At 37.8% G+C, this 11547-nt stretch overlaps 2 protein-coding genes across 7 annotated transcripts; both read left to right on the top strand.

Annotated features, from left to right (window-relative positions):
- The first annotated feature begins 93 nt into the window (after window positions 1-93).
- LOC18097234 (serine/arginine-rich SC35-like splicing factor SCL33) lies at window positions 94-5071 on the top strand. 4 transcript variants are annotated; one of them, XR_002981048.2, is made up of 7 exons: window positions 94-249; window positions 1036-1218; window positions 1750-1827; window positions 2653-2823; window positions 3318-3461; window positions 3847-4107; window positions 4306-5071. XR_002981048.2 is itself a non-coding variant. In XM_006385992.3 (6 exons), exons 2-6 carry the CDS (start codon window positions 1076-1078, stop codon window positions 4046-4048), a joined length of 738 nt encoding a protein of 245 aa, XP_006386054.1. In that variant the 5' UTR covers window positions 94-249; window positions 1036-1075; the 3' UTR covers window positions 4049-4280. The 4 variants fall into 4 exon arrangements, 3 of the variants coding, with proteins under 3 accessions (XP_006386054.1, XP_024453793.1, XP_024453794.1); XM_006385992.3 differs by lacking the exon at window positions 4306-5071 and having other exon boundaries at window positions 3847-4280; XM_024598025.1 differs by lacking the exon at window positions 4306-5071 and having other exon boundaries at window positions 124-249; window positions 1055-1218; window positions 3847-4280.
- Window positions 5072-5476: 405 nt separating this feature from the next.
- On the top strand, window positions 5477-10482 carry LOC7461366 (glucan endo-1,3-beta-glucosidase 4). 3 transcript variants are annotated; one of them, XM_024598294.2, is made up of 6 exons: window positions 5477-5864; window positions 6183-6226; window positions 7615-7727; window positions 8186-9430; window positions 10025-10052; window positions 10158-10482. In XM_024598294.2, the coding sequence occupies exons 3-6, from the start codon at window positions 7673-7675 to the stop codon at window positions 10309-10311; spliced, it is 1482 nt and encodes a 493-aa protein (XP_024454062.1). In that variant the 5' UTR covers window positions 5477-5864; window positions 6183-6226; window positions 7615-7672; the 3' UTR covers window positions 10312-10482. The 3 variants fall into 3 exon arrangements, with proteins under 3 accessions (XP_024454062.1, XP_024454060.1, XP_024454061.1); XM_024598292.2 differs by lacking the exon at window positions 6183-6226 and having other exon boundaries at window positions 5479-5864; XM_024598293.2 differs by lacking the exon at window positions 5477-5864 and having other exon boundaries at window positions 5877-6226.
- The last annotated feature ends 1065 nt before the right edge of the window (window positions 10483-11547 follow it).

The raw sequence follows: 11547 nt of genomic DNA, 5'->3' as shown, positions 1-11547 counted from the left end.
CTTTGCCTTATATACGTATCATATTTCAAAATAAAAAACTCTCAGCCACAAGATTAGGGACCCAAAAGGACCCACAAATCTAAAGGCATGGAATACCTTAACTGAACCGTAGTTAATCCTTAACCCTTGCTGTGTGCTATATCTACAACCTCCTAACACACCCTTCCTCTTTGTACCCGTTATCGCAGCCACATCGCCGTCTGCTCTCAAACTCTCTCCTCCGCGGAACCCTAATCTTCCGATTAACAGGTCTCTCTTCCCCTCCCTTGCGTTCTCTGTTACGATTCAGTTTAGATTCTTATTGTCGTTTTGACTGTTGCTTTTTTTTTTTAACGTGTTTATGGCTTGAATATTAATGCAAGTAGTTAATGTTGATTTTGTTGAATTAATTGATATTTTTAGGGTTTAATGCTCTATTTAGGTTAATGGGTCTTTGTTAAAAAAAGAAGATAAATAACGGGTTCTTCTTGATTTTGTTGAATTAATTGATATTTTTAGGGTTTAATGCTCTATTTAGGTTAATGGGTCTTTGTTAAAAAAGAAGATAAATAACGGGTTCTTCTAAATATGTGTAAATTAATGAAGGAGAGGAATGAATTTTGGGTCTGATGCTAGAAAAAAGATGAAGTATTTAATGGGTTTAATGAGTTATTAGGAAGGAGATAATGGGTTAGGTTTTTTATTACATTACATGCTTAGGTTATTGGTATGATTAATGGGTTTGTTCCATATTTTAAGGATGATGAGTTAGTTATGTGCAATATTTTGTGTAAACGCTGTCCAAACTTGGAGGAGAGGAGCTAATTTATGGCTTTACTGCAAAAAAAAGTGATGGGTTCTACATATTATTAGTACGTTAATGGGTTATTTTCTCAGGCAGTGAACTCTTCATTTGTTGCATCAGGGAAGCTATCTGGTTAAAGTAGATAACTTTATCATATGAAGCCAGTAATTGGATTTTGTTGCTGCACATGATTTAATAGTTTCTTACTCTGGCTGGGGTTTTTCTTCATCGTGGTACTATTTCCTTCATAGGTAATTTTAAATTGGACAGAGAGCAAACAATTTTGTGGAGATGAGAGGAAGGAGTTATAGTCCATCACCTCCAAGGGGCTATAGTAGAAGGGGACGGAGTCCTAGTCCTCGGGGACGTTATGGTGGACGTAGTAGGGATCTTCCTACTAGCCTTCTAGTTCGCAACCTCCGTCATGATTGCAGGTTTGCTTTCCTTTCACAACTTATGTTCTTTAACATTTGTATTAGATTTGCAAGTAGTGGATGATCTAAAAAATGTTGCTTCTATGCTTTCATGCTTTTATACCTGTCCAACTGAGACCTGGCTAGACACAGGAATCGCACGTGCATGTTACAATGCTAGAGAGTGAGTGCCTAAAGAGTACTGGTGATCTTAGATGCATATTAATACACAATGAGCATTCATCTGCGTGGCCTTGCGGCTTTGTGCCAGTGGACCATTGCACTAGTTGCCACTTAAGGAAAGTTTTACGTGTGCACAAGAGACAGTAGGAGTGATGGAAGAGTTATTCTGTCTCCTTGCGGAGAGAAACTCCGCTCAAGTTAACGATGCAACTGGACATTCATGTTGCTGAGAGTGGGAACCTATCCAAAACTAAACTTATAATGATGCAGTATGCACCACTTCCTATCAATAGCTGAATATTTTGGGACCATAAACTTTATGTTTCTTTTTTCATCAGCACATGACAATTATGTAAATGCTATTTGCAGGCCAGAAGACCTTCGCAGGCCATTTGAACAGTTTGGTGCTCTTAAGGACATCTACTTGCCTAGAGACTATTATACTGGGTGAGCATGTCTTTTAGCTGTTGATAGACAAAGTTTGCTGATATGATTTTTTTTAAGTATTTCTTTAAAAAAACTCAAGTGGGGTTTTGCATTTTCTAACTATCTTCTTGTCTTGACATTCATTGGGATTCATGCTGTCAATGGTCTTGTTTGGTATCAATTTCAAAATTAATCCCCTTTCGAAACTGTTGGGACTGATATTATGAGGTTATTTCCCCAGCATTATGTTATTTGTTCTCTCTCCTATCATCTGATTTCCTTCCTACACTGCATCAGAAACTTATTAGCTTGACCCATAGTTTCTTAAACTTTTTAATGTTATCTTTCTTATAATTTTTGGGAAATTCAAATTATGTTTAGCAGTTTGTTTGGTTTCATCGAGCAGGCCCTTTAAGCCCCCTGTTCCTCCAAATTTCTTTTGGGTCATCTCTTCATGATATAATACTCAATTGTAATCAGAGGCTGGGTTCATTAATTGAAGTTCTTGAGATTTAACAGTGAAATTAAAGTTTTGAAGACACCAATCAAGTAATTAGAGTCCTTTTGAAGATGATGTTAATGATAGTGAAGATTTGAAGGAAGTTGGGTTTGAATACATTGTGGAGAGGTTCCAAGTCTTGAAGAGTTTCAAGTCATCTTTAAACTGACACTTGCAAGGTCAGCAGTGTGCTTGCTTTTTCATATCATGACCTTCATATAATGGGGATTGTGTTGGTAAATTTCATTGGCAAAAAGGTTTATGGTTCTCGTGCCCGATTCCTTCTTTTGTAGCTGATATGGTGGTACTAATCTTCAATCTGTTTCATTATCATCTTCTTTTGGCAGGGAACCCCGTGGTTTTGGTTTTGTCCAATATGCAGATCCTCATGATGCTGCAGAGGCAAAACATCATATGGATGGTCGAGTCTTTCTTGGCCGGGAGTTGACTGTTGTATTTGCCGAGGAGAATAGGAAGAAGCCAGTTGATATGAGAGCAAGGGAGCGCACAGCCACAAGGTAAGTGTTATCTTTTGTTTCTTTGCTTGCCTGACAGGGTTGATTTTGAGTGACATGAATGCTTTTCATTGAACAGCTATTTTTCTATTTCAGTTGAGATAACTTAGATGGTTGCTGAATGTCATTGTTTTTTTTTCATCTCTTTCTTCCTGTTGTGTTTTTCCTTTCAAGTTGGGTTGGGGCTCAATGATTTGAATTATTCTGTTCAGAAGTGAACCTAAACAAAATCAAAAGATCAGATGCATTTTTAGATTGCACTGATTTCAGAATTTGTGGAAAGTATGGGGAAGTCTTTCACATGCCAATCATGCCATGACATGATATAAGGATGTTTACAGGACTTGTATTTTTGAATCTATAAATTGTGTTCATGATTTGTTTTAAAGCTCACTTAGTCCAAAATCTGGGTTGTATTTCATGATTTTCACTATATGTATTACTCTTCCAAAGTTTTCTGGTTTGATAATCTTCAAAATGTCTCCATTCTGTTACAGGGGTCGAGTTGGTGATAGAAGAAGATCACCTCCTCGTTATTCTCGGTCACCACGCCATTCTCGTTCTCCACCGCCACGCCATGCAACATCCCGGTCTCACAGTCGTGATTATTATTCCCCTCCAAAAAGAAGGCATCCCTCAAGGTTTGCAATTATTACTCTGGTTCTTGTTTTTTTCCTGTAGGAACCCAATATTTGTCTCTTATGGAGGAACCTGTATGCCTTTTGCATCCGAAGCAAATGCATTAGCTGTTCCAAACTGTTTGTGAAACACTGCCAAGGATTCCTTTTTAGTTCTGTATTCTATATCTCCTCCCTGGTTTCTTATTTACTGTACTTATTCAGCCTTTACGCCCCAAAACTGAATTGGCCTGTTTGATGTTGGACTATTGATGTAAAAATAGGATATTTTCTGCTACTTCTCAAACGTCTTGTGATTGTCTCCCTGAGGCGCATATAGTTCTGGTACTTTTTAATAATTATTGCTCCCTCTTTTAATGTGCACGTCTGACCTTTTGCTTTGAAGCAGATCTGTTTCACCCCGAGAGAGGAGGTACAGTCAAGAGAGGTCATATTCACGATCAAGGAGCCACAGCCAAACTCCAAATAGGGGTCAGATCCGGAGCCCAGTTAGGAGCCGAAGCAGTAGCCCAAGAAAAAGCAGAAGCCGTAGCCCAATTCATGATGAATATCCTAAAGAAGTAAATGGAGACAAGTCTCCTAGTCCATAATCCTTGCATGGAAACAGATGGTTGTATCACCTGCTTGTCCTTTGGATTATGTTTTTGATGTGAGTGCTGTTCTATCAGATGGTATTTGATCTAGATTTTGTTGGCTTTTGGTTTCAACTCTGTAGAATGCTTTGATTGTTATTGCACTTAATGTTGCGTGGAAGATTTTTAGTTGAAACTCATCTAAAAAATTGTTAATTTAGTTATTTGCTCTTCGAGCCCCGTATCAAAAGATGCTTCATTGCTCCATTATGCAGAATGTTGAGAGGCATTTCATCTGTGATGTGTTGTTCCCTGCAAACGTCCCAGTGATTCAGCTAAGCTTTTTTTTTTAGTGGGGGAGCAGCTGTCTTGGACCTGTCTTTATGGGAAAAGTGTGGTTTCTGCGGGACCAAAAAGTATAAAAAGGGTGATGCTTTTGACGTTTGGTACCCTCAGCATTCCACTTTACAACTAAGCGGGGATATAATTTTCTTTGTGTGCAGTGTCTGGTCTTTATCTAGTCAGATTTGCCATCAAACATTCTGATGTCAAATTCATGTGCTTTACTTCTTAGGGCTCCACTCTGAGATTATATCGAGATTTATGGAGTTGCATTGACGCTCCCATCAAGTTTGGTTCCCTTGAAAACCTGTTCAAAAGGTATCATGGTAGTACAGCCTGCTTCTTTGAGCTTAAACTGTGGAATGTCTCTCATCTGGGTTTCAAAATATGAAAATGAAGTAAATGGTCTTTGTTCCTGTTTTTGTCTCTCGCTGCTAATCAAAGCTAACAAAAGGAGCACCATGCCAATCCTTTCATCTTGTAACCTCTTCTCCTTTTACCCACATTCCCTAGCATTTGTTATGGAGTGGGAAGCATAGCTTCGAAACTCAGCCTGGGCTGAGAATTGGATTGGGCCAGATTAGTGGAAAAATGATGTTGTTTTAGTGTTTTTTTTTTATATTAAAAAAAGGCCTAAAACAATTATTTTTTGTAATGTTTTTTTTGTATATATAAAATATTGGATCCAAGCTTTGATTAGATTTAGCCCCGGAGGAAATTACCAGTGAATGGCTCATGATAGGCAGCACGTATTTAGTGACAACAAGGGACCCATGAAATAATAAGTCATTGTTAATTTGAAAAAATCCAGTTGAAAAGGTCTAGGAATTATTTATTATTTTTTAAAATATTTTTATTTAAAAATATATCAAAATAATTTATTTTTTATTTTTTAAAATTTATTTTTAATATATAAAAACAATTTAAAAAATTAATTTAAAATAAAAAAAAATTCAAAGCAGAATTGGTTTATCTTTCTATTTGGTGCTCAAATAAAATTCTGAATTTGGTCATTATGACAAACATACTCATTAATGGCCACTGGAATTGAATTAAATCCCTTTTACTCTGCTTTTATCACCAGCCTGCCTGTTTTCACAGCCTAAACCGTTTCCCTTTTGACTTTTCATATCCCTTCCAAGCTCATAAAAAAGACTTTTGGAGGGAAAAAAATCACATAAAAAAAAGTCTCACTTTCTTTCTCTTTTCTTGCTTAACCTTCTCTTAATTTAATAATCCTAATTAACATATAATCACCATCCATTTGAGCTGAGAATAAACAATGATGATATCTATGTGATTTGCATTGCCCCATAAAAACAAAAAAAGGAACATATTTTTAAGTTGTATAGTAAACAAAAATCGCAAATAAGACGAAACAAGGGACAACAAAGATTTGCAGGGCCTTTTGTCTTTGGTCTTGTTGGCTATCTAACATCGGTCAAGCTTAGTGACAGCGAAGCCTGCCATCAGAAGGTTTCTTTCATATCTGGTAAGCTTCTAATGAAATCTGAACTCATTTTCTAGTATGGGGGGTACTGTTTGAAAGGGTACTTAATGTATTTAATGAAAGAGTTAACGTTTAGTTAAGTATTCGCTCTAGAGACTGGAAGGATGCTCTTCTGGCTCTTTGGTTTGGTTCTTTCCACAGAAAGATAATGCCTTTACTTTAGTGGGCTAGTTTGATATCCGTGTAGATTGTCTTTCAGATTCTGTGTGCTAGGTTCAAAAAGGTTTAGTTTTTGGAGTTGATTGTAGCTGTTTTTTTGGTTACATAAGGGTTTTTTAACTCTCTGAAAGTTGCATACAGTGCTTGGTTTTTTGGAGTGTTTCAGCTTGATACAGTTGGATCAGGTACTGTTTATGGTCTCTTTTCCTGGTTTTCTTATCTGGGTTATGTGCTATATGATGTTTTCTTTCAAGTTTTGGCATCTGGGTGCTTGTTGTTTAGGGTTTTGGCATCTGGGTTTTTTTAAGATTTAAGGATTTCTGGGTCTTTGTTTGCTGTTGTGTGGAGTTCTTTGGATTCTTGAAGTTGAAATGTATGTCCAAAGTTTGTCTCTCTCCCTTATTCCCTAGAAAGAGCTAGTGTGGGTATGGGTTTTTAATGTCTCTCTTGCAGTCTGGTGGTAAATTTGTACTAAATTCTCACTTAGTATGCGTTTGGTTGCTTGAGATTTGCTGCATTGAGAAATCTCACATATTAAAGGTAGAGTCATTTCTTCTTGTTTACTTGCATCTTGTGCTTGGAATTTGATTGTTGAAATGATTGTCCTCTTATTTTCTCATGTGGAAAAAATCAAGGTCTGAAAAGTTCATAGACTATGGCCGGCCTTGAATTTGTGTGAAATGAGAAGTTATTTTCTTTGTAAAACTGGACCTATGAGGATGGCCTTGCATCTCTTTGCTTACCTGTGGTTTTATCTGTTTATATTGCTGTTGTTTTTTTTTTTATCTTGTTTGTAAATTTTTCAGCCCAGCTCTAATTTTAGTAGATTTGTCCACCTGGTTCTATGCCTTTTCTCTTGGCTGAGAATTGAAGAAAGCAATCTGAATTGCTGTGCACATGACATTTCTTTGATGTTTCAATATGTGAGTTTCAGAAGTCCAACATGTTTGGCTATTGTTTTTCATTTGGAGAACGAAATGGCAATTGTTACTTGTTAGGTAACATATAGTTGGATTTAGATGAAATCTAAGTAAACCCTGGCTAAACTGGGCTGGTTTGTGATTTTCTTGGTTTGAAATGAACTTTAATTGGAGTCTTAGGCATCTGGTGAAGTATCACTTTTTCTCTGCTTAAGAGGAGTTGCTATGAATTTGATTGTAGGGTCTTTTGAATGGGCAGAGAAGGTAGGTACATTCTCAGATGGTGAGAACTCAATAATTTTCTGATCTATATGAATATATGGACATGAATTCCAAGTAATCTTTTCCGTATGGGTTTTATTTACCACCTCCCTTCCCCTTTGCACATAAACGGTTTTGATTTTCGTATTTGCCTGTGCAACCTATTTTGCTGTGCTTCTTAGTTCTTTCAAACTTTTTAGGTGAGCTGGTTTGCTTGTTATATACCTGGCATATTATCTAGTCCTGGAGGCAATTGATTTACGATTTCTGGGTATCTCTGTGTTTGGAATTTCTGAGTTTCTTTCTTTGTACTGCCAGCTTCAGCTAAACTGTGCTTTCTGGCCATTGGTTTCTTATAACATTTTGCATGTGTTTGCTGAACCTTTTGGCAGTTTAAGGCTAAGAGATAAAAGACGAGAGTATAATTTGTATTGAAATTTCTTGGATCGGATGGTGCCTGGAAGACTTCTTTTGCTTATTGTTACCACTCTCCATTATGCATCAGGTAACTTGGTAAACTTGTTCTGGATCTTTTGCTACTGTCCTTATCAAGGGCAAAGTCAGGATTAGATAAGGAGCTCAATCTGCTTTAGAAATGATGAGCCCTTACCATGAGGCCTCGGACTTTCTTGTAGGAATTAAAATGTGAAAACCATGTAGTGTTATATAGCTTCTTGGAAGATTTTATCATAATATGTGCTAGTTCACTTGATAGTCCTTAGGGCTTGTGGTTTATGTATTATACGACCAAAAAAAGTACAAAAGTGCACTCAGAACTTTTCAAACATATTGTGCCCTTAAAGGATTTATCTATTTTTTCATTATCTTGAACTTTAGTAATGCTTGCGAGGACCTGAAAATTTTCATTTTCAAAAAGAAAATGTGGGTGAGATAATTCATGTTTCTAGAATAGGATTACCCATCTCACCATTTGTTGCTGAAATCACAATCTTGAATTTGCAGGTGCATTTGTAGGAATAAATATTGGAACTGATGTTTCAAACATGCCGTCGGCTCCAGATGTGGTTGCCATTCTGAAAACCAATCAGATTACTCATGTGCGCCTCTATGATGCTGATGCCCACATGTTGAAAGCCCTTGCAGACAGTGGGATAGAAGTGATGGTTGGTGTTACAAATGAGGAAATCTTAGGAATTGGGGAATCTGCATCAAAAGCAGCAGCGTGGATTAATCAAAATGTTGCAGCTTACTTGCCTTCAACCAACATTACAGCCATTGCAGTTGGCAGTGAGGTTCTTACCACAATCCCTAATGTTGTCCCTGTTTTGGTTCCTGCCATGAACTACCTCCACAAAGCCCTTGTTGCTTCAAATCTAAATTTTCAAGTCAAAGTTTCAACCCCTCAAGCCATGGATGTTATCCCCAGGCCTTTCCCGCCCTCAACTGCCACCTTTAATTCATCATGGGACTCTACAATTTATCAAATTCTTCAGTTCTTGAAAAACACTAACTCATACTACATGTTAAATGCATATCCATATTTTGGATACACATCTGGAAATGGCATTTTCCCTCTTGATTATGCTCTTTTCCGGTCACTTCCTCCAGTCAAACAGATTGTTGACCCCAACACTCTTTCTCACTATGACAGCATGTTTGATGCCATGGTGGATGCTACCTATTATTCTATAGATGCTCTGAATATGTCTGGAATCCCAATTGTAGTTACAGAAACTGGGTGGCCTTGGCTTGGCGGAGCCAATGAACCTGATGCCACTGCAGATAATGCCGAGACCTTCAATAATAATATGATTCGGCGAGTTCAAAATGATTCAGGACCACCTAGTCAGCCAAAGTTTCCCATCAACACATACATTTATGAGATGTTCAATGAAGACAAGAGGCCTGGGCCTGTGTCTGAGAAAAACTGGGGCTTGTTTTTCACCAATGGCAGCTCTGTTTATACTTTTAGTTTGAGTACTTCCAATCGAATTACTGGAAATAATTCTGATTTCTGCGTTGCCAAACCAAATGCGGATCCTGGTAAGTTGCAAGTAGGACTGAACTGGGCTTGTGGGCAAGGAGGGGCCAACTGCAGTGCTATTCAAGAAGGGCAACCATGCTATCTTCCTAATACTTACCAGAACCATGCATCTTATGCTTACAATGATTATTATCAAAAAATGCATCTGGCTGGTGCAACATGTGATTTTGATGGTACTGCTACAACAACCACAGCTAATCCCAGTAAGTCCATCTATCCTTTTCTCATTATTTTTTTATCTTATTTTTCTGGTCTACTAGTTCCATGCTGGGAACTGCTGGGTTTTCCACCACAGGGAATTTCATTTAGCTCATGCTATTTGATTGTTTTGGCATATTTAAATCAATGGTTCTAGAGCAGTCGCATCTCAAGTCTTGGAAGATGGAAGCATAGTGGGATTTTACCATGTGCTTTTTTGATGAAAGATAGGGTTTATGCATTAAATGCTACTTTACATGATGTCCATGGCTATGCCTTGTATTCACTCAGTACATGTTCTGAGAATCATGTTAATTGAAACACCATAAATAGCTGGAAATGAACTCATGAAGCCAGGAAGTCCAAGCTAATAGTCTCTGAAAATGCCAATAATTAGTGGTGAGCTCTGTTCCTGATAAAACCAGACTTTGGTCCCGCCAAATAGGCTTTTCACATTGCTTTCACTTTGCACCTTGTCCTTTGTCTGATTTTCCTATCAAGAAGGGAGGAAAGTGATGAAAGACATTGCTATTGTAGATCGAGAATTTTTATTGCTTTTGTTCCTTAATCATTTATTCTTATATGGTTTGTTCTTGCAGGTTATGGATCCTGTAAATTTACTGGGAGGTAAGAATCTGAATCTGCTTGTAGTTGATCCATTCTGCTCTAAAATCTCTTTTAGCAATTCACTTGATTTTGGCGTGTTCTAAAGTTGTGAATATCTCGAAACAGTTCAACTACCACTCCGAACTCAACTGGAGGATTCACACCATCTGTGGCACCTGGACCTGTGTCTCCTCAAGGAGGGAGCGGGACTGCGAACCTGCAAGTTTTGAGAATTCAATTTGTAATATCATCAATGTTTCTAGCTCTAGTCTTGCTTTGACCCCTAGAGGTCCATTCAGTTTTGCATCTTGTTAGGTGATTTGACTAGTGCTGAAGATGATTACCTCATTGAAAATGATTAAGATGCGTGATGTACACCGATTAAAGAATATATAGGAATGTTCATGTGTTAAATCATTTGGTTCCATTAATTTTGTTTCAGTTCAAGTCATCTTTTTTGTTTTCTAGTTTCCTTCCCCAGCTTCCCCTCCCTTCCCTCCCCCCTCACCTCTGCCCTTTATGCTGCTGCATGTGCTTTAGGGTTCTGTAGAATGTGCAACATTCAAGCAACTAGACCTTCATTTTTTTGCACAATGGGATTATTCAGACCTTCATCCTGTTACAAGTTTTAGAGAGACAGTCTCTTCATGTTGGCGCCATTCTTGAAACAGATGGCTAAAAGCCTTCTGGGAATGGAATGCCTTCTGTCTGTGCCAGGATTCATAAGTTGGCTTGCCAATGTCATGGAAACTCAACGGCCAGTAACCTTGAGACATCAGCAGGAAGTGGTTTTGCTCACATGTTATCGTTTTGAAACCAAAGGAAAGTTTGGAGAGAGAAACTTATCATTAATGCTCTAATATGGATGTTGATGCTTGTTTTAAGATTTAATTAAGGAGGAACCACACTTCTTCTCTTTTGCAGTCGCGTTGTAGAAGCTAATCCTTGCATGGCAATTGTGATCCCTTGTGGTGCGGTGTGGTGTGGTTTGTTTGGTTTTTATTGCTTAACTTACGTTTGAGAAAAGCTATAATTTGCAGTTCTTTTTAAACCGCATCCACAAAAATTACTGCAATACAACACACTACGCTGTTAAAATACCAGCTTTGGATAAAAGTATTGAATACCAGACAGCACTACCTAATTCATTTGCAGCAGAAACTTTTTCATGCCCTAGCCAACCACCATTGCCTTATCATTCTTTTCAGGACTCAGGAGTTACTGTTTTGGGTACAGTTCCAAGCACAGTTAAAGCTTGGAAGAGTACCAGCTGTATGGAAGGCTTGGAGTGGACAAAATTAAAGTAATTTTCTCCATTAACTTCAAGAAGGATTCTTTTGCCTCATCAATTTCCTTTACATTCAGATTCTTCACTGCTACATCCAGTTGCTTTCTGATAACAATTTCTGATCTCTTCATGTGCTCCAAAACTTGATGCCTAAAAGGAAAAAAATCTTCAGGGAATGTGGCGCTCTCATTTGTCCCGTTAACACAAGTTACTTGGTAATATTTGCCC

The sequence above is a fragment of the Populus trichocarpa genome, chromosome 3 (assembly GCF_000002775.5).
Source record: "Populus trichocarpa isolate Nisqually-1 chromosome 3, P.trichocarpa_v4.1, whole genome shotgun sequence".
Taxonomy (NCBI): Eukaryota; Viridiplantae; Streptophyta; class Magnoliopsida; order Malpighiales; family Salicaceae; genus Populus; species Populus trichocarpa.
The sequence above is the reverse complement of the archived record's forward strand: the minus strand, read 5'-3'. Positions and strand labels throughout refer to the sequence as shown.